General features: G+C 34.8%; 2 protein-coding genes across 4 annotated transcripts in view; one reads left to right on the plus strand and one right to left on the minus strand.

Annotated features, from left to right (window-relative positions):
- Positions 1-26470, minus strand: part of LOC139088517 (putative receptor-type tyrosine-protein phosphatase mosPTP-1) — a 140235-nt gene that overhangs the window by 9683 nt on the left and 104082 nt on the right. For 2 of the 3 annotated variants that reach the window (XM_070637774.1, XM_070637773.1), the window contains exons 7-10: positions 5630-5845; positions 4808-5088; positions 4618-4734; positions 3241-3383 (exon numbers count right to left, since the gene is read on the minus strand). In XM_070637774.1, coding sequence (XP_070493875.1) covers positions 3241-3383; positions 4618-4734; positions 4808-5088; positions 5630-5845 — 757 coding nt within the window. Of the gene's footprint in view, positions 1-3240; positions 3384-4617; positions 4735-4807; positions 5089-5629; positions 5846-15802; positions 16662-26470 lie in introns of those variants that run through there. The other variant, XM_070637776.1, reaches the window with a different exon arrangement.
- Positions 1467-26470, plus strand: part of LOC139088499 (uncharacterized) — a 31332-nt gene continuing 6328 nt past the window's right edge. The window contains exon 1 of the mRNA XM_070637750.1: positions 1467-25958. The gene's annotated coding sequence lies outside the window, so the exon portion shown is untranslated. The remainder of the gene's footprint in view (positions 25959-26470) is intronic.

Below are 26470 nucleotides of genomic sequence, written 5' to 3' on the forward strand. Positions count from 1 at the left end.
AATATAGATTTTGCAGTGGTTGAAGTTAGTAGTCTAGTACATTTAGTCTGGATGATTAATAATTTAGGAATTGTTGGGACTTCGATTTTATGGTCGTAACTTCCAAAAAAGCTTGGATTTTTGGTACAGGAAGGATCAAGAATTTAGTTTCCAGGAGCAGGAAGGTATTCAAGAAGAGGGGTTGGGGGGTCGAATCCAAACCAGTTATGGGCTTTCCCCTGGCTCTCTTGATTTAGGATTTGGACTCCCTTGATTTGTAGCATTTAAATAATTTCTTATTTTAGCTTCAAAATAAAGCACAAATTGATAAGCAATTCCACATTTAGCAACAAAAAATTCACTTCATGTTTTTTGCTAGACTTCCTATAAAAAGGCTCGTCTGTTGTTTTTTTCAATGCAAATTTTATAAATAAATCTATCAATAGAACAATAATGCTGATAAGGAATTATCTGGAACTTTCATAGACTTTAATCAGTCAGAAGACTGGAAATCAAGGATTGAATTAGAAATTGATAATTAAACGGATATCCTTGATTAAACAGGAAGGTGTGATGCTCTATTTCCTACCATTAAGATCTCTCCTCTACTTTTGAAATCAATTATTTAGTTTGCTAAGGTTTTCGTTTCAAAACGTCCCAAGACTCACTTCCCCTGCTACCTTGAAAAGGGAGAGGGGCTATGTCCCTGCATGGCAGTCGATTTGTGAAAGTGATGGGCTTGGCCAAGTTTTGAATTTTTCATATGGATCGCAAAAACTTGGGGTTCTATCTATTCGAAAATCTACCCTAATTCCTTCAATACCCTGCCATCATGACGGCTATTTATTACAAATTGTCCAATTTGTACGGCAAAACATGAAATTGGCCTCAATGTGTTACTCGGGTTTCTTGCAAACCTTTCAAATGAAATTTCATATGGTATTAAACTTTCCTGACCTGACAAAATTCAGCCTTTATTGACACAACTGTTAACTATTTTCAAAAGCGACAATAAGCACTTTACACAGGTGAATCCACAATGGAAGTAACTTTAAAAATATTTTCTCCTTTTAATCGTAATTAAAGTTTTTAAATTCCTTAAATAATTAATAGAACTACTCGTGGGTTGTAAAAGGTTTTTTAATGCATTTTGAATATTACCCGAAATTTCGTGATTGCCTTGAAAAAAAAAGTTATGAAGCTAGTATGGGGGTTAAAAAAAGAATTAAAAAGGTATGATAATTACGGCACGTGAAGCTTACAAGCGTAAATTTCCACAAATTTAAATTTACATTTGAGGAAAAAAAGAGATTTTTTTTAAAAATAAATCAACAGAAGCAAAAACCGCCATAAAATTGATATTCAGTGACATAAATTTTAAGGTAAATTACAATTTAAAAATGTTGTCGTAGGTTAGGAAATTTTATATTTTTTTTTGGCTCATGTTGCCAAAGCCATAGACTATATGTCGACTTGGTTGTCAAGTGTTCATGTATTATACATTCATTATAACGATATATGTACTAATTAGATTTTAAATTTTTTTGTTGTTTTTTTATGAATTATTTGTTTTAAAAATTATTTTGAAATTTAAATTACGAATTTATTAAGAATTTTTCTGAATTTAAACTCTGATTCAAGTTCATTGTAAGAGTTTTCTGGGAATGCACATGGGGTATACGAGGTGAACAACTCTGGTACAGGTTGATTTAGAGCCGCTCTGGGTGGACTTCACTGGATATGTCCCCTAACCAGAGTCACACTGTCCTTACCCCGAATTTTCCACAATTTCTCTATCGTGTTCTTTCCGGATTCTCTGTTCCAAGAGAGTGATTGACATTCTTTGTATCATGACACACTCCAGGAAGGCACATGGCATTAAACTGGTCGAAAATCCACTCCCAGGACACATTGACTCTAACCTAAACCCGGATTTCATCGAATCTGATCTGGATTCAGAATCCTGCTATTCTGGAGCCAGAATCATGTTGCCCTAAAGAAACAACATCATACTATTCTGGGGTCAGAATCTCGCTAAAGCAATGTCACGATTTCCTGTGGCCAAAACCACAGTCTTAAGATCAGATTTTTGTATTTTAAGACAGTGGTGCATAACCTGCGTGTCGCGGTAAACTGTTCTCGTGGTAAGTCACGACCAAAAATAAACTCCGGGTGGGGTTCATGACACACTAGTGAACACAATTTGGACAACACAGATCTATACAAACTTAACTTATGATCACCCCATTTAATCATAAAGCTTCATAAATCCTCACAACTTTACAAAAATTAATTTCAATTAAAATCTAAAAATAATTCACAATTAGCACGAGGAAAAAAGCAAAAAAAGTCTAAAAACCCAACTCAAAAATCATCTAAATTGAATTATTAAGCTATGGAACCCCTTTACAGCCTTCATAATTCTCAATAACCCATCCGAAAAATTAATTTCTAGACACAAGATTTCTAAAACTTTTTTTTTTTTTTTTGATGTTTTAATTGGAATAACAAAAGCATTTAAGAGAAAATAATTGAATCTCTAAGGTTTGAATCAATTAAGTCAAGCTTGTAAATTAATTTACATCTTCAATTCAAAGCGTTCAAGACAAAGAATCTCATGATCAAAGGAGAAACACAAAAAAAAAATTGAAATTTCGTTCCGATTGTGAATAGCTTAGAGCAGTAAGGTGGACAATCTGTGTGCTGCGGCACCAAGTGTGTCGGCAAAAATGTTTGGAAATGAACTGCAAGATGAGTGTGATTTCGATCAAGGCTGATGTGCCGCGGCACACAGGTTGTCCACCACTGCCTTACAGAAATAGAATAGTAAGTGAGAGAGACGCAGAAGAAGCAAATTTTCGCAAGGTCACATCCAGAGGAAATTTTTAATCAATGAAAAATGATCACATGCTGCCGGTCAGCAACTTACTTTGTCTTTGCATATTCTTTTACATATTTTCAATTACAACTTCCTTTATTCACTTCTGTTCTGTTTACTCCGGTGTGTTCTCGCACTTTTAATGATTCCTCAAGTCAGTCACTGTGTGATGTTAACAAGATGATTGCTCGAGTGATACTGAAGTTTATCAACCTCATAATAATTGTACAACTGTCGACTGACTTTATATATACTTTTGTGTTATCAACGATGTTGTTGTTGTTATTTATTCAGAATCACACAGAATTGTAATTCTCGTATTTCTCAATTGTTACACTACAATAAGCTCGGGAAACCGCAATAATTGATTCATCAATACTCACCGCCATAAGACGAAAACCAATACGACCATCATAAATCCAAAGCAACTTAACACAATTGTTGCTATTATTGTAAAATCATAATTATGTACGAAACCTTTACGTTGTGATGCTTCAATGTGCTCGCAATTTGGTTGTAGTGCGATCTAAAATGGAATGAATTAAGAGGATTAGTGACTTTTTATTGGAGATTTATGCTTAATTAAAGATTAGATTGATGGGAGTTATAATTGATGAATAGGATAGTTCTGGGGGAATTTGGGGAGATTCTATGGGGATTGAACTTAGGTTTCTTGTAAAGAGTCATTTTCTAGTCAAGATAGGAACATGTCTGAACAGAAACAAGCAGTGAATTTCAATTTTTGGCATATAAATGGACACTTTTAGGTTAGGGCACCCTTTGGTTAGGTCACTCTTAGATCCGAGCTTCTTACGTCTCCCTGCCAATGCAGCGACATAGTATCTACATTGTGCAGCTCGGGAGAATTATTGCGACATAATCTTAATGTCGGCTATTCTTAATAAGATCTAATTTCTCTGAAAAGACAGAATCCTCATAAACTCTCAAAAGACTGCATGGCTACCAAATGTCAAGTAATGTTTTGATCAAATATAAGCCTCAATTTAGATCATTTAGACCAGTGTTGTCTAAACTGTGTGACGCGGTACATTAGTGTGCTTCCGAATTTTCAGGAAATGTCATGAACCGCATGTCGTGTGAGGTATCGATCGTGGACGAAGGTGTGTCATACCACAAATAAGTTTGAACAGCACTGATTTAGACATTTATAGATCGAGCAAGCTGTCCAACCTTTTTTGATTTTTTGACTCAATTTTGGCACCATTCAAGCCCCAAAAACCCAATAAAATCCCAATTATCACCGTAAAAAGTATTTTTTGCAACTTTGTATGAATTAGACATCATTTAGATTTAACGATTTTATTATTCCGCGGTTCAGTAATTTTATGAATGGCAAGTGTCATCCTCTATCTTGAGTAATCTGACTCAAATTGTAGAGTTATTTGTGGAATGCGTGCGAAAAAAAAATTATAATTTTGAATGAACAGTCATTTAACTTTAAGATTTTAAAGACAATGGAAGTTCAAGCCTTTTGAGAATAAAATTAAGATGATATTAAAATGACAGTCACAGTTGTGGTAGTGGCTTATGATCTTGACATTTTTTTGGCACCATGAAATTGTATGATTTTCTCACTGTGGTTTGGGGATTGAGATGTTAATGTGCTGTGGTATGGTATGTAGGGAGTACAGTAACTACGTAGTTAAAGACTGGTAGGAGGGGAGTTGGAGGAACCACAAAACCATCTCAAACATTCAAATTGAAGTCATATCAGTCATATATGTCCACAATATACTTACTTGCTTCGGTGATGTCGCTTCACTTATTTGAAGCTTATTTGGACTAAAAATGCTCAACGATGCTGCCTGCAATTTTACCTCGTACATTTCATTCATCGTCAGATTTGGTATTTTAAGCTGTCAATCAAGAACAAGAAAAAATCACATTAAAATTTCATATCCAAAAATGTGTGACATTCCTTCCACATACCTCAATTTCAATATGTTCGGCTGATGAATTAATCTGGAATTGCCGATAAAAGTCCCATGCAGATGCCTTAAAGCTAATGATGTAAAAATCGATGGTGTTATAATAAAGCATTGGTCGTTTCCATTTTACGTAAATTGTTCCATCCTTTTGGCATGCGAGATTTGTGAGAATCGGTGCAGCCGGTGCCGCAACATCAGTACGTTGGAATATTGGTGTCGATGCATTACCATCATAACGTGGTGTAATTGCAACAACTACAATTTTATATTCGGTATATGGTCCTATGAGTCATAAGAAGAAGTAAAAGAAGGTGTTAAGTTACGTATGAAGTAATGAGGATAGGAGGTATCGTAAATGACGTCCAAGATTCAGCAGGGGGGCGATTATTCTAAAGACTCGGCACGGTACAGTACAACATGGCATGGACCAGTACGACATGGCATGGTACAGTACGACATGGCATGGTACAGTACGACATGGCATGGTACAGTACGACACAACACGGTGCAGTACGACACAACACGGTGCAGTACGACACGACACTGTGCAATACGACACGATGTTGTGCAGTACGACACGACACGGTGCAGTACGACACGATGTTGTGCAGTACGACACGACGTTGTGCAGTACGACACGATTTTGTGCAATACGACACGACGCGGTATGTATTATCGTGCCATTACTGAATAAATCGGCCCAGATATGAAGAAATGACTTAAAAACGTCAAATCTCATTGGACATCATTAACGATCAACCACTAAAATGAAGAAGCAGCCAAACGAAAAGAAGGCCAAGGTCATCCATATGTCTATACTTACTAAGTCTTTTCAATGTATAATAATGAATGCCCGATTCACTCTTCGCAACATTTTCGGGATCATTTTTTGGCATTGCGAGTAATGTTTGATTTAAGAATGTATAATAGATTCGATAAATGAGATTCGGACCATTTGGTTTCTCTGGTTCGAGCCATGAGATTCTGATTGATGATGGTGTTACTTCATGAACAGTCACGTTTCTAGGCTGGGTTGGTACTGTAAATGAAAATAAGAAGATGAACAATAATAATAAACATTTTACAGCATGAATGAATAAAATTGGCATTTAAACAAAATTGTTTCTGTGCTAGTTGATGTGCAATCTCATATATATATGCCCAAAATGAGACGTCGTGAAGCTTAAAAAGCTAGTCACAATATGAGGGAGATAATTAAAATTCCAAGGTCGAATTACAATTGCAATATTTTGTTTATTTTTAAAATTCAACTCGGCACTTTTTTACGCTTGACATTTTTTTTGTTGCTTTTGTTGTCGGAGAGTAAAGCTGAACTGATAAGCTGTTCAGTTCATTTATTTTAAGCACTTCTAGATTTTACTGCTTTCGATTTTTAATCATAAACTTGAAAAAAAGTTTTTTTCAATGATAAGACACGATTCGGATGGAATTTCACGTACTCAAAAGTATTGTGGATGGATTTTTGCATTTTATAGGTTTGGGATTGTGTATCTTGGATGATGTTGATGCACTGGGGTGAAGATAGGGTTTTTTTGGGTCAAATCTCCTTTAATGAAGAAATTTTCTTAATTTTCTAAATTTATTGAGGATAAAGCTACAAAAACCTAATTAAGAATTGGAATTTCTCTATCCAGGGGCATTATCTGATAGTATGGAGGGGAAGGGGGTAGATGGGCCTCGTTAAAACCCTACAAAAACGAAGAATTTGATAAAAATATGGAGGGTGACCCCAAATCCTTTAAAGTTACATTGCTGATCATAAATCGATAGATCTCTGACTGATATGCTTCTGACTAAGAGAGGGGAGCTAGGACGGAGGAAGGGGAACCGAGAGGAAGGAGTAAGAGAGGAATTAGCAACAATTTAGGGACATTTCATGATTATTTTTTACTAAATTCCCAAGCAAATTGATGATCTATTCCAAAAATAGTGAATTTTGATCCCAAATTCCCCCTGCATACACCCTTAACCCCACTTGATTCATTCCCAGTATGCAAATATTCCCCACAAATGCCTCTGTATTACATTCTTTTGAGTCATACTGTTGTTAATTATCAACAAATTATTTTCATCCATATTAATACGCAGATCCGCATAAAGCGTTAATTAGCTCTGTATGTATGGCAAAAAAAGCCGTAAATTAATACATCATATGGAATTAATTTGGTTACTAAAGCTGTCATATGGATGATGAATGAAGTGATGAGTCGCATAAAAATGGAAATTTCAAAATATTTTTGAATTTAAAGTTTTGTGGGGTTTTGGAAAGGATGACAGGCATTAAATTGGGTATTGGGTGGTGCTGATTAAGCTTTATGAAATCTACAAAATATTGACGACTCTCAGTACATCCAAACTCAATCCTTATCAAGAACATTCCACAAATTCGCCAATATGAATCACTGTCTAATTCCTATACGTCGTCAAGTCTGAACTTCATAATACACAAAAAAAATCATGAGAAAAAGAGCAACTAAGTAGAATTATTTTTGAGTAGTATAAACATTGGGTAATTTTCAAAACATATGCATGAATGTAAAAGTAAGCACGTGATAGTCATATTTAACATATGCGCAGTTACGAAATTATATTTTTGGGGATTTTTTACTAACTTTTCTATTCATTAAAAATGCTCATTTTTTGCACGTAAACTAATCCATTAGTTCTGTTAATTAAATTAAATTGAATATGTCCATGGACATTTAAACAAGATTTCAAGATCGTCGTGCTAATAACATGGGGACGGTCAGGATTAATGTGACGTAAAAAAATGAATTTTTAGGACCCCATCTCCTAGGAACACCTCCCCCCCCTCTCATTTAGAGCGTCATGTAATAAATGATCTTTAAGGGGCGTTTGTAAGGAGCAATGGCAGTCCACCCTAAGAAGAGTTGGATCCAAAACATGACGTCAATCCTTAACACCCCCCAAATCTCAAAAATATATGCAAAAAATACGTAAACAAATTTTTTTCTTATAAAATTAAATTAACAGCATTGATCTAACTAGACCTAACGAATTACGATCATTTCAGCACGTTTGCAAGTCATTGATAATCATTTATTAATCAAACAAGAGAAAAGAGAAATGAAAAATTCTGCGGAAATAAGGCGCCTTCAATTCGCAAATGTGTAGAATGAATCTCCTCACAATGTGTATTATAGTTAGTCATCGTCGTAGTCAAAAGCTTAGTATTGTTGTGAATAGTTTAGGGGACATTCAAAGTTGGGTAGGTGTGAGTGGTTTGGGGATCAAACCCCGTCCCCTCCATTTTGAAAAAAATCTTCAATTTTCTAGGTTTTTTCGTACAAAAATCCAAATATTTCTGACTATTCCCCTGGGGGTTGTTCACTTATGATGTAACGCTCTTTGGGCGGATGGGAAGATTGGTTCTGAGACATGAAACACCTCAAGCAATTCAATTTGTCATTGACATTTAGCTCCTAAGGATATTGAGGGCCAAAAGTCCATCCCACGTTACCTAACAAGTGAACGACCCCCATAGACATCTCAGACTTAATTTTTCAATCACACATGATGTCTAGAAACTGTACAAAATTGCTAAATAATTTTCAAAGTTCTTTCAATTTTTTTTAACTCAAAAGCAGATCACTTGAAAATGAGAAAAATATATTTTGTGCTATTTCTGGAATGGGAAATAATGGGATTTAATATAAAACATGTGGATGTACTCATAGCTTAAGAAAATTTTTTTGCTGTTAGCTCATTTTTTTTCTCTACAATTTATGATTATCGGAAAGAGATTGCGTTAATTCCCATAGAGAATATTTTTTTCTATTTTCTTTAATCGCAGCTAGCTATTGTGAATGAATATTTATATCGTGGAATATGGGGAGATGAGAGATGTTTTGAGCTGGATTTATGGTTTCTAATGGGGATTCGGACTTTGAATGGAAAAGTCGGTTCAAGTCGGTATCTAGCTCTGGTTTCTAATATCGGAGCTGATTTCAGAAGTGAAATTGTCTGAACTAAATCTGAACATCAAGCTCGACTGTTCATCTAGAATCCCTAGAATGATATTAAGAATGAAACATCATTTACATTTCCCAAGACTGAGCTCAATTCTGTATCTGTGTCTAACTAACTTTTCTGTATTAGCACCACTGATTCTATGAAGCTTTAATGTACAAAAAACAAAGATTGTTGATCTCGACTTTCGATTTTCTAGTGCAGCATGCATAACTATTGCATTTAGTTTCAAAATGTATTTGTAATTGTGGTTGTGCTGTTTCCAATTTTGAGTTTATTTTTGCTTAATCTGGAACATTATTGCGAAGAATGTTGGATTTGTGCAGTGATGAGTACTGCAAGATGCAAAATCTTGATGCTGTCAGTGATAAGAGCTGTTTATTGAGCTATGGATAGAGGAAGAAGGGTTAAGTATGCTTTGTGCAACACTTCCCAACAACCTATGGTAGCTCAGTGGTAGGAGCATGCGACTAGTAATCGTAAGACGTGAGTTCGATTCCCACTTGAGACCATGTCTGAAGAAGCGTACTTTCTTCTTTAGAACCTTACAATCAGTAAGGTTCCGATCCAAAATACTCGCAAAGCATTCCACAATATCCCAAAACATTTAGCATCTAATACTTTCACTTCACATCCCAAAACTATCATTGTCATCATCCTCAAAAGCCACTCATCCTCATTCCTCACAAAACACACATCAACACATCCAGCCAAGCAACACCCTGGTGTAAAATCCATAAATATATGTTTCAAGTCTTGTTAGATAACAAAATTGACATAGAAAAATTCCTTCTCGTTGCTGCACATATAAATTTGTAGAGCATAAAGAGAAACAATAGCAGCAAGCGCAGAATGATTAATTCTTGCACAGCTGTGAAGTTTGCATAGCCAAAGAGAAAACTGAACTAGTTTTTAATTTTTTGTGCTGCTGCCTGCTCGAGACATTGATAGTCTTGCATAACATCTCATGCCTTAATTGCAAAAATATATCGATGCCCTTCCTTTAATTAATTGACATATTGTGTCAATAAGATGATTCTTAATTAAATGACTAGCACATCAGCTAGTACAGGCACGTTCAATGAGTTTGAACTTGAATTGGAGGAATGGCAGAATTGGGTGCGTATTTTTATTTTTTGGCAACATCTGCTTCATGCTGAAATTTGTTATTATAGCTTTGGAGTCGAGTGTTTCTTTTAATGACCATAAATCAGCTTCTTTCAATAATGAAATCAAGATGCCCGAAAATAGAATTTTTTGGATTATTTGATACATGATGAATGATTTTTCTAGAGCAAGGGGGGATGGGTAACCTGTGTGCCGCGGCACACTAGTGTGTCGCCAAAATTTTTTGGAAACGCCGTGAACCATATACCGTGTGAAAACTAACATCAAGGCATACCACTAAGGTGCCATACCTCATAAAAGGTTGCCCAGCACTGTTCTAAATCCATTCTACATCCATAACCATATGCCATGTTAGGTTTCGATCGAGGCATACCCCAAGGTACCATACAACATAAAAGGTTGCCCACCACTATTCTAAATCAATTCTACATCCATAAATGCTGCTTTGAATCTTATAGGATACTTTATATGCTCCAATATCGCATACTCAAAACTAGGTCATGCACACATTGTTACTATTTTTTTGAAATAATATTTGTCTAGACGTTATCGGCTATTTTTTTGTTTTGTTCGACTAATTGCCATTGTTTAATGGAGAATCACATAAAAGTTTCCGTTCGGCTTGTCTCTTTACGTTTTATAGTAAGGCTTAAAAAAAAGCTATAAATGGTGTACGCTATGCATTGTTGACATAGGCATTGTGTATGTTATTGGATTATTAATTATTGTGTGTGTTTCGGGTTTGAATTTAATTTTGTATTTTTTGAATGTTATAATGATGATTGGATGTGCTGAACATTTTTGAGATAGTTTTGTGATAATTTTTTTGAGTAATTTCTGTTCTGTTTTGATTAAATTATGAATATAATTTTGAGTAGTTGTCATCCTGTCTGTCATAATGCTGTCATTTTGGCTTAAGCTCCTTGTAACTCGACTTGTTTAAGGACTAAAGCTAGGCTTGAAGTTATTGGCTGTACCTAAAATTTCGTCTAAGACTGTAGACCTACATTTGTTGTCTACTGTCCTGCAGTCGTGGATGAACCCATTTATACTATAATCCCAATAGAATCCCAACTTTCCGGGACTCATAAATGTCTACCCGTCATGTTCAACGAGACTGTACCCTAGTATAGAATATTCACGAATAAAATCATAATTTGGAACATATGATGAATTAGATGACAGGAGATGAGCAATTTTTGACACATATTTTGACAAAAATATGAGATATGAAGTTCGTAGAAATAGCTAAGCAGTCAGATCATCTGGAAATTACCATATGTAGATAGTATACCCAAACAGACAACGACTTTGCTCTTGAATATATTAACAAAATTAAGCATACCCAATTGAATTGACTGAGGATACTCATGAGTTCCGTTAGTCTGATGAGTATACTCATTGTCTGGTAGGGAATCTGGAAAAGGCAAGTCTCCAATCCGCAGACCGATTTCAGAGGCTGTTGAACATCTTTAAAGACTTTTCATACTTTATGTCGCTTGTTTGTAGTCTTCTTGCGATCGAATCTGGATCATTATGATCAGTCTTTCGCTGCATATGCTCAATCAAATCTCATTAGCCTTCCTTAACTGACATCAGTCAGGGTATCAAGTAACCCTGTCTACATCACTTATCAGCCCAAATTCAAATGTCCAGAATCAAAGATTGACAGAAGCAAAAATCAATTTTTTTTCTAGTCCCAGCCAACTTTTTCTTCCCAATCAGCTCTGTCTAAGAAATAATGACATACGAACAAAAGAGACATGATGTATGAACATTAATTTCCTATTCCAACTCATTCCCATCTCTTAACTAGATACAAAATATAGCAAATTATCTCAAAAACACAACAGTATATCTAGCAAGTTATCACCAACAATTTTTCGGGATGAATGCAAATGTGAGTGAGAATATTAATATCCACATTTGTAAGGCTTAACATGTATATAGTCAAGGATTACAACTGAATATAAAATTTACAAAAATTCACATTCAGAATTTTATTATATTTTACTTGAATTTTGTTAATGCTTCCAGCTAGTTAAGACTTTTCTCCAGAGTATAATACACCCAGTTGTGTACATAAAAGGCTTGTCCGACAATTTAAATGGTCATTATTCAGTTTCATTTCTAAAGTATAAGTTTTTTTTTAGAATAAAATATTTATCTTGATTTTTATGCTGTATTATGCAATTGCTACGGTTATCACAATACAAAACTACTCAATTTCTTGTTGCTGTGGTTTCATTAAAATTTGATTTGAGTATAAGAAGTAAGTTTCTTGTGTTTGGGTAATGGATTTGGTTCTATGGGACGTAATGGCTTTGTATTGTGTAAGAGTGGACCGAATTTAGATTTTGATTGGTTGGTGCTATTTGAAATAATGACAGAATTGAGTTTGATGAGGAAAATTGGCAACAGATTATTTTGCAAAATTGCTCAAATTTGGATTTTTAATAGAAATAATGTGGAATTGAGTCAACTAGAGTCGATTTGAGTCAACTAGAGTTGACTTGAGTCAATTAGAGTCGACTTGAGTCAAGTATAGTCGACTTGAGTCAAGTATAGTCGACTTAAGTCAACCTTAGTCGACTTGAGTCAACTAGAGTCGACTTGAGTCAACTAGAGTAGACTTAAGTCAACCTTAGTCGACTTGAGTCAACTAGAGTCGACTTGAGTCAATTAGAGTCAACTTGAGTCAAGTATAGTCGACTTGAGTCAACTAGAGTCGACTTGAGTCAACTAGAGTCGACTTTGAAAACAAACCTTGAAAACACCGCAATGCCTGATTTTGACCCATTTTCGGAATTCCCTTCATTGTGCCGCTCGTGTAAATCACACAAATCTACATGCTTAAATCATCCGAAGCCATAAAATATCCACTTTACTTTGTAAAATTCATTAATTTTCTTTCCAAAGAAGCATCAAAAGTTTTTACAGAACTGCTGAATACAAATTATCTCAATTTTGTTCTCATTTTAATATAAAAATAATTTTCAATAAGCTGTTTGACTACCTCTTAAGTATATAGCATATAATCCCAAAACTCTACAGATTGAGTTCTTTTAAAAGAAAAAAAAAATTAAATAAAATATTCAAGATTTTAATTTCACTTTACATGCTCACGCTAAGTTAATTAATTTTGCATTTTTATTGTATGAGAAATTAGTTCAAAGTCTTCTTTATTTCTCTCGTGAATGGAATTGGAAGAGAATGGAAGCTTGTGTTTCATTTCCATGAGATTTGAGACTTTTAAATGTTATAAAATAGTTCTATGATGAATTTTATCTTGAAAATGTTGATAAGGAGCTTGGAATTGTAGTTCTGATGTCGATTTAAATGTAGATTTTAGAATTTTTAAGGGTTCATTCATAAATGATGTTTCTTTGTTAATGTCCCGAATGACTCAAATGAAGAAGGTTTCGTCTTGGATGCCTCTACTTGGCAGCTTCAGGAATGTCATACGGATACAATATCCATTTGGAGCTAATAACAAAATTCTAGAGCTGTCTTGAAGGATCCGTGGCGTAGTCTTCTTGATTTGTGTCAATCGAATAGCTCGTTATTTCAATGGTTGGCAACCTGAGTGCCGCGGTACTCTTGCAAGCTGCTAAAAAAGCTTGAAAATGCCATAAACCTTATGATGTGTGCCATTTTGGCCAATCCATACCACCAAGGTATGCCTCGAAGAATAACAGGTTGAGCAACACTGGATTATCTGGACCAATTAACAATAATTACTTCTGAATTTAAATTCCACAAATATAGGACATAGGAAGTACAAAAAACACAATAATTAACCCAACACAACCTTTTAACTGCCTCTAAATGTCAAACTTCATAGAATCCAACAAAAGTTCAATGACCTAGTCAAGTCATAATACTCTTAAAGCCAATGCTAAACTCAACAACCGCAAAATTTGTCGCCTAGAAGCTTTTTTTATGAAATTCTATACTCCTCTCGGATGTGCATTTAGCACCTCAGTTTCAATTCTCACTTTATGCACTTTTCAACACACTCACGAGCCTTTTTATGTCATTAAAAAGGTGACAAAAAAGAGTTTTTCATTAAATGTACTCAGTACAAATGAATCCCCACCCACAGAACTAAATGACGACACCTTCTCCTTCTTCTTATGCCTTTCATTTTCGCTTTATTCACTCAGTTCTGTTTCACATACATATTCCACCGTTTGAAACAATCAATCTTCACCGATGCATGAAAAACAAGCCACAAACAATAACAGAAAGTGTGAGTTAGTCAACAGCCACACGAGAAGAGAAGAAATACAAAAAAGATTGTGAGTAATTTGATAATAGGTAATGAGCAAACAACGAAAATTAAGTAGCCATAGAATGAATTGAGAGACTGACTCATGTCCATTCATGAAAATTGATGCTAATTTACTCTCGTGACTAACATTTTGTGTCTTTTTGATGCAGTTAATTAAAAAAAGGAATTGGATGAAATATTCTGGATATTGTCTGGCTGGCTGTTTGTCCGATTGGGTGTTCCTCTAATTGTCTGAAAGGATGATTGATTGCCTGACTTCTTGCACATTTGTCTGATTGCTGGTAAATTACTTGATAGGGATGTACAAACATAGGTGTCGGAGTACGAATGAATCATTGATATCAAGCCATGTATAGGCAACTCTGCCAGTACTGGAAGGAGGCCACTGCAGCCGAGTGGTTAGGCAACTGACCGAAAATCTAAAACTGTCTCATTTGGGAGGACGTAGGTTCAATTCCCATTAGAAGCTGATTCTTCAATCAACATAAAGAGTAATCGTCGATATGACAAGGATTTGGTTGTACTCAAGATATTCCAAGAGCCTTAATAAGGCCTAATCTAGACCTGACCTATAGGAAACCTCGCCAAAATATGGCTTCTGCATGGGACTTCCTCCATAGGTTGCCATATTTCGCTGTTGACCCCTTCTGAAAGTTTCGTAATTCGTTAATAGTCCCTGGCCTAAATCAGAGTTGTCAGATTGCTATGACTGTTCCTTGCAATGACCTCATAGCTTTTGCCTTTGACAAGGCGTCACTCAAATATAAGCAATAACGTCAGCCTGGACAATGTAATGGCTTGACATTCGCAAAAACAATTGCCAAAACTCTCAATTAAGATGAACAAATGCGCTTTCAATGACCACAAGCAATCACATTCCTACCACATCCATACTAGCTCCCGTAACTCAAATTTCAAGCAATTTAATAACAAGAAAGTAAATAAAAAATTGTAAAAATTTATTAAAGAAATTTTTCTCATCATCTCATTATTAGTTTTTTGTATTGTGAGGGTATGGGGGGATGGGATGGATATGAGAGGATTCTTTTTTTTTCTCTATGTTTTGTGTACACATAGAACCGTTTTTGCGCAGAAACGTGCGTTATCGTTACTCGATAGAGAAAAACATGCCGAACATTAAAAAAAAGGAAGCAAAGAAATTCTCTCATGTACTATATACATTTGAGTGGTTCCAGGGGCCTTTAGTCTATATCTAGTCTATGTCGACTTTTTTTAATCCTTAATGAGTGACATTTGCATATTAATGTGACTTGTCCCTTACTGTAGTATTTAAAAATAAGCAGGACATAGTCGATTCCATTCAAGATAATATAAATTCCCATTTGTATGAACCTTTTTCTTCCTTCATTGCCATTTGTGGCATTTCCTACACAACTTAACACAAAGACACTTTTTTTGTGCTGCATGCTGAAAACACTCAGCAAATAGAGAATAAAAAAAATTGAATTTCTTGTTTGCACAGTTTCTCATAAATAATCGAGTAAGGAGAGGATTAGCACTGTAAAATTTTTGTTTGTGTCGAGAACCTTTATGTGTACATACCCATATCAATATCCACAACTTCCTTATCATTCTCATCGCTCTTCAACGTTATATTAAGACGAATTTCCTCCGTCGTTGATTTATGAATTGGAGTAAGTGGAACTACATCATCATTTGTTTTACTATTACTTAATATGGCATTATTGCCAATATCTAGCGGTGACTTTGTCGTTTCCAATGGATGTGATGCACATACAGTTAATGTGATTAATATTCCAATGAACAATGGTTCCATCTTTGTGTCTTTATATTATATCTTGTAACTAGTTCACTGTTAATTGTCTTATAAAATATTTATGTATTTACGGAAGTTTCTAGCTTCTTAGTCAAGATGCTGTTTCGGAGATGAATCACATATTATTGGAACCAATCGTTTCCGAATACATTTTCATTCTTTTATTCTCTTTTTTTTTCTTATAATATAAAAAAAATGCACAAAATCTTACTGGGATTCTCACTGTATGTCTCTCAATTTCTGAATCATCCAAATGGCACTAAATGTTGTTTATATCTCCATCAATAAGTGCTCCTATGAGCGAATGGAGATGCAAATGTCACACAAATGAACTATAAATCAGTTAAATTAAGTAATTGTGCACTTCTTCTCGGCAATTTTGTGGGCAGAATGACTTTTTTTTTATTCCTTTGTAAAAATTTTTTTCTCTCTCACTTGGGCCTGAACACTTTCATGTTTTTTATATGAATACACTACATCTATGACTCAATTATCGCTATATAAACACTGAATTCGATGAAATTCAAATAGATTAATCACTTATGATTAGATATAATGTAATTAATGTGAGATTATTATCGATTTTTATTGAGAATTTGGAATTCAAAAAAAAAAAGTTTTTTTTTCCATGAAGACAGAACCACTGCACCACAATGAATTGGATGAAGAGAAGAAAAAAAACACCGAGCAAGTGAGCAACACTCAAGCGAGATGGGTTGGCTGATTATTGATGGAATTAACTTCTATGGCATCTTCAATGCTTACTAATTTTACAATTTTTACCACATGACTTCCATACTTTATGCCTTAATCATCCTCACTACCTTCATCTCCACTTCCCCAACTACTAAATCCACTTCCAAACTATCCACATTTATCATAATAAACATTTTTCATTTAATGCTCAATATGCCTCTCCTGTTGCTCATTTTATCATTAAAACTTTTACTGTCGAGCGCCATCTCTTGAGTATTGAATGAACTTTATGGAACTTCTTAATAGCGGGAAATAAGAAAAAGTTTCCTATTGGATTCTGATAAGACTTCTTCTTTAGACACACACACATGGCGTGCAACAGATTTTTGTGTCTAACGGATTATTTTAATGAGGATTAATGTTGTCTAGAAGGGTTGAATGATGTGTGTTAGGGATATAGTTTTTGAGACTTTTTAGTCACATATTTCATCTACTTAGCAATCAGGAGTAACTGAGAAGCTTGACAAAACAGCAATTTAGCTCCTGGTAAAGATGGCTATGACTAGTGAACCTTATGACTTGTTATAAACGTGAAATTGTATGCTGTTAATACAACGACGTAATTGTGACATTAAGTCACTCTATGCCGTGACCGAGACTGAGTCTTCCTGCGAACGAAGATTGTTTTCTTGACTTACCGGGAATCAAGAACGACTTCCTGAACTCCCGACAATTAAGACTAACTTCCCAACCTCTCGGGTAGTCTTGATTTCAACCAGGATTTCGGTCTCGAGAATTTGTCAAGATCAAGACTTTAAGAAGCCTTACTATGCTCTACCGACTACCCTGTGCTACTTAAATACCTAATTAGAGTGTCTTGTATTTTACACAATGTTGAGAACAGAGCTTGAAGAATGTCGACTTAGCAACTTAATAGTAAATAGCTTATAACAATAAGGAACAGCCAACTCATCATCATGTAACTTTCTAGCCCACTTCCATTACGGATTGTGCCTGAACATATTAAAATTTACATCCTTTCAATCTCCCATTCAAGGTCTAATCCAAAAGATCCGGTTTACAAGTTTTAATTGCCTTGAGTATTAACAATAATGACTGAAACCCATAAATTTGATGTATTATCTTGAAAGGTCATTGTGTCATGGGAAAAAGTGTTATGAGGATCAACTTTGTTGCCCCTTGGGGAGTCATTTATAGTCCCATTTCTTACCCAAAAATATGATAATTTTTCATCAAGATCCAATGAATGTCAAATTAATAATGCTTAAGGGCAATGTAAGTATGACGTAGGAGTCACTTTACCGCAAATTGAACTTGACATTCACATGTATGTCCATATTTTCAATTCAATTTGTCATGGTTGTCTTGGAATGGAAAGGAAAGAAGAAATAATAAGTTTCACCTGAATTTAATTTAGCAAATCAAATAGACCGGAATCAAAAGCATAAAATTGCGTACATGCTGATGCAGCACAATTGTATAATATCTGAGGAAATTAATTTTTTATTGCTTAATTTTATATCATCTCATGGAAATGATGAATAGACAGATTTTTGAGTAGCTTCTTAAATTTTGAGTGTTTTACATCAAGAGAGGTAGCTGGAAGGAGCCAAAGTTGATTAAAATTGGTCTATACCTTTGTATGATTGGTTATAACTTGAAATGAAGTTTGTCCTTCAATTCTTATTCCGAATAACACAAATTGGTTAATCTGTCCGATATCCGGCAACAGTCTGGCTTTAATCTGGATTGGCATCATGCCTTTAAAATGACACAAGACAGCAGTGACTCTGAAATGGCACCAGGTTGGTGTCACTCAGGAAATGCACCAAATCGGTATGACTCTGGAATGACACGAAGCTAGTGTGACTCTGGAATGGCATCAATCTCTCATGATTCTGGCATGGTGTCGGATTAAAACCTAATTTGGCATCAAGTCAGAGTTTCAAAGACTTGAAACCGAATTTTTGATCGATTATGCGATTTGTGTTATTCGGGTATGTGATTGGAAACTTATATACTACCAGGATATTATCGGAAGCAGCACAACGTAGTCATTAGACTGTCGTTAAGTCACTGTGTTCACGACAAGACGTGAGTGTGTCATGGTGTCACTGTAAAAGCTGTTTGTGGCTAATTATTCCGTTAAATAACGAAATTTGAAGCATCGTGCTGCCTGAGCTTACTAATTTCATAGAAATTCGTACTCAAGTCAAATTACAGCCTCAATATACTCACAAAAACTAAATTCCACCATCACATTCACATCAGTGTCAGCTATTGTCTAATATTATTAATTTAAACATTGAAACTTAATATTTTTTCATACATATTTAGATGAAAGTTCTTCCCCACATAATCATATTTTATCATCTTGAAGCTCATTAATGAATTAATTATAAGAAGCATACACTGAAATCAATAGCCTACTCATTCAATTATTCCACAACAAACACGAACGTATTCTTATAGTAAAAATTATAATATGGAAATGCTTACAAAGTTTCTGATATGTTCTACTTAATTATGCTAGTTCAATTATGATATACATAAGTAACAACAATGAAGAAGTGCTTAGCACGTGTTGGATATGATTGTTTTGATAAGCTTGGAACCCCCTAAGGTTCTGTAATTTTTCGAAATTCGAAGTTCGAAATTTTCGATATTCGAACTTTCGAAATTCAAACTTAAGAAATTTGAACTTTCGAAAATCGAACTTTTTTAAATTCAAACTTATTGAAATTTTTGGTATTCGAAATTTTCGATATTCGAATTTTTCGAAATTCAAAACTTTCGAAATTCGAAAATTTGAAGAATTTGCAAATTTCCCATGTGAGGAGAATTTGGGGAACAACTCCATCCTTCCGCCCACCGGAATACGCCCCTTTAAGCTTAAGCTTTAAGAATTCCTTAATGGATATTTGTGTTTGTGTTGAAATATTTAATTATCTATTTTGATACAGTTGTTAAAGATTAGACACACAAAAAAAGTGCTGTAGATGAGTAAGCTAGAAAAATGAGGTTTGTCATGGATTATTCAGATTAGCTTCGGTTGAATTTAATGTTGGAAGTTTTTCTCTCGACTTTTTTTTTTTGGGTAAAGTTTCGTCTTAATTGCGTTATTTTTGTTAATGGCTGTTCCAAATACTGGAGAGAAAATGCTAAATTACAGTTTTTCTGATGGATATAATGGTTTGATGAGACTAGACGGTTTAAAGTTGTGAGGATGGAAGTTGAAGTTGAAGCGTTAACATTGGAATATTAGTCTAAGTTAGGAGTATAATAATCTCACATTCGATAGACAATTCGCAGCCTGTTCCACTCGGGAATACATTTCTTCCGAATTTCCTAATTTGAAGGTTGCCGGAAGTAACATTGTTGTGTTGAAATTGTAAACAACTCATTCATGGAACAGCTTGCATTATAATTCGCAGTAAATCCAATTGAATTTTCCATAGAAATTAATGCTTCAGCAACTTCCAAGTCATATCCAAAAAAAACTTTATAAATCCCATCCATTACAAACTCATTATCCAAAACTTAATAAACTCTATCCATTAAATTCCATCCAGTCACGACTTAAAATTTATTAACCATCATGCATATTTAAAGGACATTCCACTTTCAAAATGTTAAGCACAAATATTCTACGCACCATTTATAATGATAATGAAGTCTCATCGCTCTTGTATGAAGCACAGACGAGACGCCATTAATGACATTCTTATTATCAGCACTTGAAAATTTGCACATCATAAATTAAGGCAAATGTTGACACAATTATGCTGTTAAGCATTTCCACGGGATTTTTAATATTATTGACGGATTTATTGGTGATTAGGGATGGAAGGGATTGGGGGTGAGGGTATGGTCATGTGAGGGTACCAATACCCCATTCCCTCATTGACACTTCATCGCATGATTTTCAAAAGAGCATCCATTCAATTCCAGGAAGGTCCAACAAATCCTAATTTGTAATGTCCATCATTCATGAGGAACGCAATAACTGTTGACAAAAAAGTCAATTCATTTGAAGCTTCAAGCGAAAAGTTTAGTGCTTAAAACTTTCTGAGAGCTTCATTCATTTTCCAGTTTTTGATTGAGAAGTTCACAGGAAAAGTTCATTTACGTAATGATGCTTGAGAATTCTCGGTAAATACAGGTGCAATGCTTAAATCAGTGGTGGACAACCTGTGTGCTGCGGTACATTAGTTTAAAGCCAAAAATACTTGGAAATGACATTTTCGAGACTTATCGCCAAGATGTGCCTTGAAGTATGAAAGGTTGCTCACTCCTGACTTAAACTGTAAACAACAAATTCAGTCTGCACATTCTATCCACAAAACTTCATCAATTATCCTCAAAACTTTAACAAACCAAAAAAAATCTGTTAAATGCTGAATTTCACCTTAAGGTCGAATCCAACCTTCCATTCAATAAATTATCATCCTTTCGTGTCTGGTCATTTATCAAAACTTTAATTCCCCTTTCGGATAGAGCTGCTGCTTAATTATCCCCCCCACACCTCCTATATCCTACACATATAGTCAACTTTAATTTCCATCAATTTATCACCTCATGCCTGTAAAACTGATTTAACAATTTTGGATGTAACTTTTTCTTATGGCATAAAAAGTTTATGGTATCCTCTCCATTTCAATCATCTACCAAAAAATATATCAATGTGCAACAACAAGTTACATCCATCCACAAAAAAAAGTAAAAGTAATAATCTGTGTGATGTGAATTTTTGATCAGCATTTGCTTCTTATACTTTTCATCCATGCTTGTTAAATAATAACAATAATAAAACAACAGCAGCAGAAATAAGACACGGTACGAAATTTGTCACATGCTGTTTGCAAGTAAAGTAAAGTTAAGAAGTCGGAAATGTAAAACTTTGACCACGTTTTTTAGACAAAAAGGGGAAGATTTTTGTGGGATTGTCTGAAGGATGTGAATGGGAGTTTGGAGTTAGTCGAACCGTTGGATTGATGGGTAATTGGGATTTTCAAGGAAGTTGTCGGTGTCGAGAGTCAGAGAATTTGGGAGTTTGACATGATCTCGGTCTCAAGATTGACACTTTGGAATATATCCTTATAGTCTTGGTCTCGGTTCTCTTTCTAGCCAAATCGAGACTTTTGGAACCTCAAATAACATAGCAATGACGAATAAATAGTAATCACTTGGACATAAAGCTCTAATATTCGAGTAGCTATGCTAAAAGCCACAATACACAAAAAACTCAGAAAACAGTGTCCTCATACCAGAAATCAAAGTCTCATTGCCTTAAGGAAAATCCCAATTTTTTTCACATCCCATGACTTTCTGGTATGTCGAGACTATATTTAAAGATGCTTAATAAAATGGCAAAAAATCAAAAATTGACCTTCAATAGCAATATTGATCCTTTCCAAAATTTTTGTCGAATCCTTTTGAAACCAAAATGAATTGTTTTCTTGGAAGGACTGCGGTGAAATATGCCCAGCAGCCTTGAAACTTGATAACAGAATATTGTCTCATTAAAGGTCATTTGTGATGAAAATTCGAAAAGTGGTGAACATTGAAGAAGCTTAATGTGAAAATGTATGTGTATAATATTGCTGAAATTAACTTAATGAGTCATTCCAAGTCATCAATCAACTTCACAGACCACCAGACTTTAATTTTGATCCCTGACCTTACATAAAGACCTATTCAAAGAAAACTGTTTCCGATGAGCTGGTCATTTTATTAGAAGATCTGTAGAAACTCCATTAAGTAAGGTCTTTGAATCAGACTTTGTGGATGGTAAGAGAGCTCGTGATAGACCGAAGAACTGCTGGCAGGAAACTGTCGATAGAGACATCATGGTATTGGAAGTGTGTTAAGTGTGTTAGTAGAGTCAGTTTAAGAAGAACTCAAAATTCAGCAATGAACCCATTTGTTCTTTAATTAATTTCGTAAGTTAATATTACTTACTTATTGCACTGGCCGTACAGATCAATTGTGATCCATGACCTCTTTCAGATGTCTGTCCAAAACTAGCTCATTCGCTGACTACCGCTTGCAAATTCCCAATTCTAAGTGCAATACTCTATCAGACAAAGAAAATGGTCTCAAGGGCTTGCTCACCTTAAATATACTAGATAAGAATGATCGTGAGCACTGCTCTTAGATTACTCTGCTCTTAAGAGGACCTACTTTGAATGCTAAGAATACTGTCTCTATCGACACCTTCCTTCCATGAATTCTGAGCACATAAGTAGCTAAGCATAGAAAGTTAGCCCCCAACGGTGCGACAAACGATCATTCCCACCCATAACAAATTGAACATGCACAAAAAGTGAAATAAAAAAGACGAAAAAAACTTTGATAATATTAAAACTTTACTGAATGGAAATTAAAAAATTTTCACAGAGAATGAAAATAAAAACCAATTTTCCTTTACATGAGAATCTTTGTGAGACGCAATAAGAAAAAATTCATCTTGAAATAATCAGACTGCAGAGCTACAACAACAAAAGATTCTTTTTAATAAAGAAAATTTCAACTTGAACGAATCTTTTTAAAGGCAATTAAAACTTTCACTTGTGTCATGTAGAATTTAAAAATTTTGTGCATTTTAGCCACAACAGAAAGTAAATAACAACTTTTTCTATCTCTTTTTTTGGGTAGAAATAATTTTCACTATGCGGTTAATAATTCCTGTAGCTGCATAAAATTTTCATTAGTTGAGGAAAAAAAAAAGTTTTTCGCAAAGTAAAATTAAATTTAATCTTTGAAGCTAATGGAAACTGATTGTAGTTTTTAAAAAGAAGATGCAAAATTGAAAAGAGGGAACTTAAGGAAGGAGGGGGTAAAAGAGAAAGTATAATGTTTGGATATGAATTTTTTATATAAAACACTAATAAGTTGTTGGCTTTTTTAAGTGAAATATTTGATGATTTGGGAAGGAAAATTGAGGGAAGTTTAGGAGCTTTTTATTAAGGAATGGAAGATTCAGGATTAATTGTAAAATCTTCTAAACAAATTTGGAAATATCTCTGTATTCATGACAAGATGATTAATCCCAAAGCTAATCGAATGGGTCTAAAGGCTATTAACACCGAAATTAAGAATTCCAAGCTTGAGCCTCAAAATATATCGATATTGAGAGACTTTGAATAATTTTCTTCTAGTTTCGGTCTAGATTCTAGTCTTGGTTTCAGTCTCAGGTTCAGCCTCAGTCTCAGTCTCGGTCACACTTAAAGTCTCAGTCACTGTCTCAATCACAGTCTCAGTCTCAGTCTCAGTCTCAGTCACAGTCTCAGTCACAGTCTCAGTCACAGTCTCAGTCACAGTCACAGTCATAGTCTCAGTCACAATCACAGTCTCAGTCACAGTCTCAGTCTCAGTCTCAGTGACAGTCTCAGTCTCAGTCTCAGTCTCAGTCTCAGTCACAGTCTCAGTCACAGTCTCAGTCACAGTCACAGTCACAGTCACAGTCACAGTCACAGTCACAGTCACAGTCACAATCTCAGTCACAGTCAGAGTCACAGTCTCAGTCACAGTCTCAGTCTCAGTCACAGTCACAGTCACAGTCTCAGTCACAGTCACAGTCACATCCACAGTCACAGTCACAGTCTCAGTCACGGTCTCAGTCACAGTCACAGTCACAGTCTCAGTTTCATGCACGTTCTCTATTGACAGCTTCCCCCATAAGCTTTTGAGCATTTCTCGTGTTCTTTTCTCTCGAAAATCTATCAAAACCGAAAGTTCGAACAGAACAAGTCAGTTAATAGAACCCCCAAATCTACCCACATTCCTTAGTCATGCCGACCTGATCCGGAATCCAATATCATGACAGATCTATGAAAGAGTTATGATGACCTGACCTTAAATCGAATTCAGCAACAAATCAGAGTCACGTCAGCCTAGAGCTGGATTTTTGATTGATTAGCCGATTCATGTTATGAATTCGGGTATATGAGTCAAGTCTTAATTTATACCCAATTTCATTCCCTTATGGCATCCGAAAATAGCAAACTTTTCCCAATATCTATGAATGAAATATTGCCACGTTGTTGATATAACCGATTAAAACTTATCATACCCGATATCAAAGCATTAAAGCGATTGTATATCAAATAATGGAGGATTAAAAGCCAATCAATTTACCTAAACATACTCTATTAATATCAAACAATGAAGCTAACAAAATATTTAATCCAAATATACAAAGAACCCAAAAAAATTATGAATAATAATCTGTGCCTGGATTATAAAGAGAGGAAATGTATCTATTTATGTATGATATACCAAAATATTGAAATTTATGATGAATATCCAAAATTCAAACAAAAAAAGTGGATTGTTATCAATACAATAAATTAAAATGAATCAATTATGTGCATTTAAATGGATATAAACAATAAAAGGAATGTTGTAGTGTGTTGATTTGACCATTAAACCAAATAGATAACAGACATTACTAATATTATTGAATATATATGCCTATGCCTTTATACATATCAATAAGGATCATAAATCAAATGTAATTTAATAATGCTTTGAATTTATTATTGTGATAATAAATTGACAAGACATGCAATATCCAATATCCATGTCTTGTCGTTCCATTCACAAAATTATTTGTGGCTATTGATTAGAGATTGTGAATTAAGTTTGAAGTACCACAAAACTCAGTGTACAGGAAACTTGATATAATTTTGATAAAGCCTTTTGTTTGTCAGTTAATGGCTTACAATAAGCAGTAAATAGGCTCATTTGGATGGATATGCAGATAATAATTAATAAGGTCAGTGGTGGTCAACCTTTTATATTCCGTGGCCTATATTGAGGCACACACTTAAGCAAAACCGCACATGACATTCAATTCATGACATTTTCAATCATTTTTGTCAGTACCGCGTCACACAGGTTGTCCACCACTGAATAAAATGATGATCTTCCTTTATTGTATCAAGTAGTCGGTTTTGTGGATTTAATTCATTAACATTTATGCAATAATCTAGTTAATAACATATTGTAGCAATAGTTTAGAGTTGTTTATCATTTCTAAATAGGTAATAAGCTTCATTAGGTCAAATCTACCATCAATTGCTAATGCAACATCTATAATCAGCACAAAAGGAGGCTAAGAAGGATTATTTTTGAATGTAAACGCAATCAATGACTGTTTGCTGACTGATCTCATCAAATTTATCAATTTTATGTTCAAAGGTAAGATTTATTTCATTTATATCCACTGCTCTGTGGTTTTGGGATATAATTAGATTAATTGAATTGTGGTGTCGGAGTTGAGTGGAATATTTGGGGTGTTAAGTCATATGTGGACGACTCTGCCCAGGAGCGGAACGTGAAATTTTATGAGGTGGAAAGGGGTGACTGAATAGTACAAGTAGAGGCACATAATACGCACCTGATTCTGTCAGTGCACACGTAAGACATCTATGGCTCTAGTGGTAAGGCAGCGGTCCAGGTATCTGGTAGCACAGTCAATTATGAGAATTGTAAGTTCAATTCCCATGAAAGATCGATCTCACAATCATTACTAGGGCAAACAGTGGCATAGAAGTGAGGCATAAGTGAATGACCACAAAACCAGGCATTTTAATGGGAGATGTCTGGGAGGATACAAAGAGTTTCATCAAATTGGACTCAAAAATTCCAGGCTCTGATCAGGCCTAGAAATGGTTCTATAAGTAGATTTGACATAAATTCCTTTAGTTCTC

This window comes from Chironomus tepperi, unplaced genomic scaffold, assembly GCF_022539635.2.
Source record: "Chironomus tepperi strain 1889 unplaced genomic scaffold, CSIRO-AGI_Ctep_v1 contig_163, whole genome shotgun sequence".
Taxonomy (NCBI): Eukaryota; Metazoa; Arthropoda; class Insecta; order Diptera; family Chironomidae; genus Chironomus; species Chironomus tepperi.